Source organism: Eimeria mitis, genomic scaffold, assembly GCF_000499745.2.
Source record: "Eimeria mitis Houghton genomic scaffold, Emh_scaff447, whole genome shotgun sequence".
Lineage (NCBI taxonomy): Eukaryota > Apicomplexa > Conoidasida > Eucoccidiorida > Eimeriidae > Eimeria > Eimeria mitis.
The window spans coordinates 1,368-2,425 of NW_013572785.1; the positions used below are offsets into that span (position 1 = coordinate 1,368).

General features: G+C 59.3%; 1 protein-coding gene across 1 annotated transcript; it reads left to right on the forward strand.

Moving 5' to 3' along the window:
- Positions 1-31: 31 nt before the first annotated feature.
- EMH_0012640 (uncharacterized protein) lies at positions 32-484 on the forward strand (the record flags this gene model as incomplete). Its single annotated transcript, XM_013499590.1, has 1 exon — positions 32-484. The coding sequence occupies one exon, from the start codon at positions 32-34 to the stop codon at positions 482-484; it is 453 nt and encodes a 150-aa protein (XP_013355044.1).
- Between the last annotated feature and the right edge of the window lie 574 nt (positions 485-1,058).

Here is a 1,058-nt window from a genome sequence, read left to right on the forward strand (position 1 = left end):
TTCTTCAGCTGTCTCTGCGGATTGCCTTGCGATGTACCTAGACCACCTGCAGCAGCAGCAGCAGCAGCAGCAGCAGCAGCAGCAGCAACAGCAGCAGCAGCAACAGCAGCAGCAGCAGCAGCAACGGCAGCAGCAGCAACAGCAGCAGCAGCAGCAACATAAGATTCTCCTGTCTCCTTTTTCCCTGTCTCCCGCCACCCCCACCCAAACTCAGCTGACTATACACCCCAACTGCCTATACACCCCAGCTGCCTATACACCTGAGCTGCCTATACACCCGAGAGCTGCCTGTACACCCCAGAGCTGCCTGTACACCCGAGAGCTGCCTGTACACCCGAGAGCTGCCTGTACACCTGAGCTGCCTGTACACCTGAACTGCCTGTACACCCCAGAGCTGCCTGTACACCCCAGAGCTGCCTATACACCTGAGCTGCCTGTACACCCGAGAGCTGCCTGTACACCCCAGAGCTGCCTATACACCTGAGCTGCCTGTACACCCCAGAGCTGCCTATACACCCCAGAGCTGCCTGTACACCCCAGAGCTGCCTATACACCCGAGCTGCCTGTACACCCGAGAGCTGCCTGTACACCCCAGAGCTGCCTGTACACCCGAGAGCTGCCTCTACACCTGAGCTGCCTGTACACCCCAGAGCTGCCTATACACCTGAGCTGCCTATACACCTGAGCTGCCTATACACCTGAGCTGCCTGTACACCTCAACTGCCTGTACACCCGAGCTGCCTGTACATCTGAGCTGCCTGTACACCCGAGCTGCCTATACACCTGAGCTGCCTGTACACCCGAGAGCTGCCTGTACACCCGAGGGCTGCCTGTACACCCGAGAGCTGCCTATACACCTGAGCTGCCTATACACCTGAGCTGCCTATACACCTGAGCTGCCTATACACCTGAGCTGCTTGTGTATGCTGACCTCAACAAGTGCTGCTGCTTCTTCGGTAGCCTTCCCGGATGCACGAAGCGTCTCGGGATTCGCCGCAGCACAGGCAGCGGGGGCTCCCACTCCTGCTGCTGCTGCTGCTGCTGCTGCTGCTGCTGCT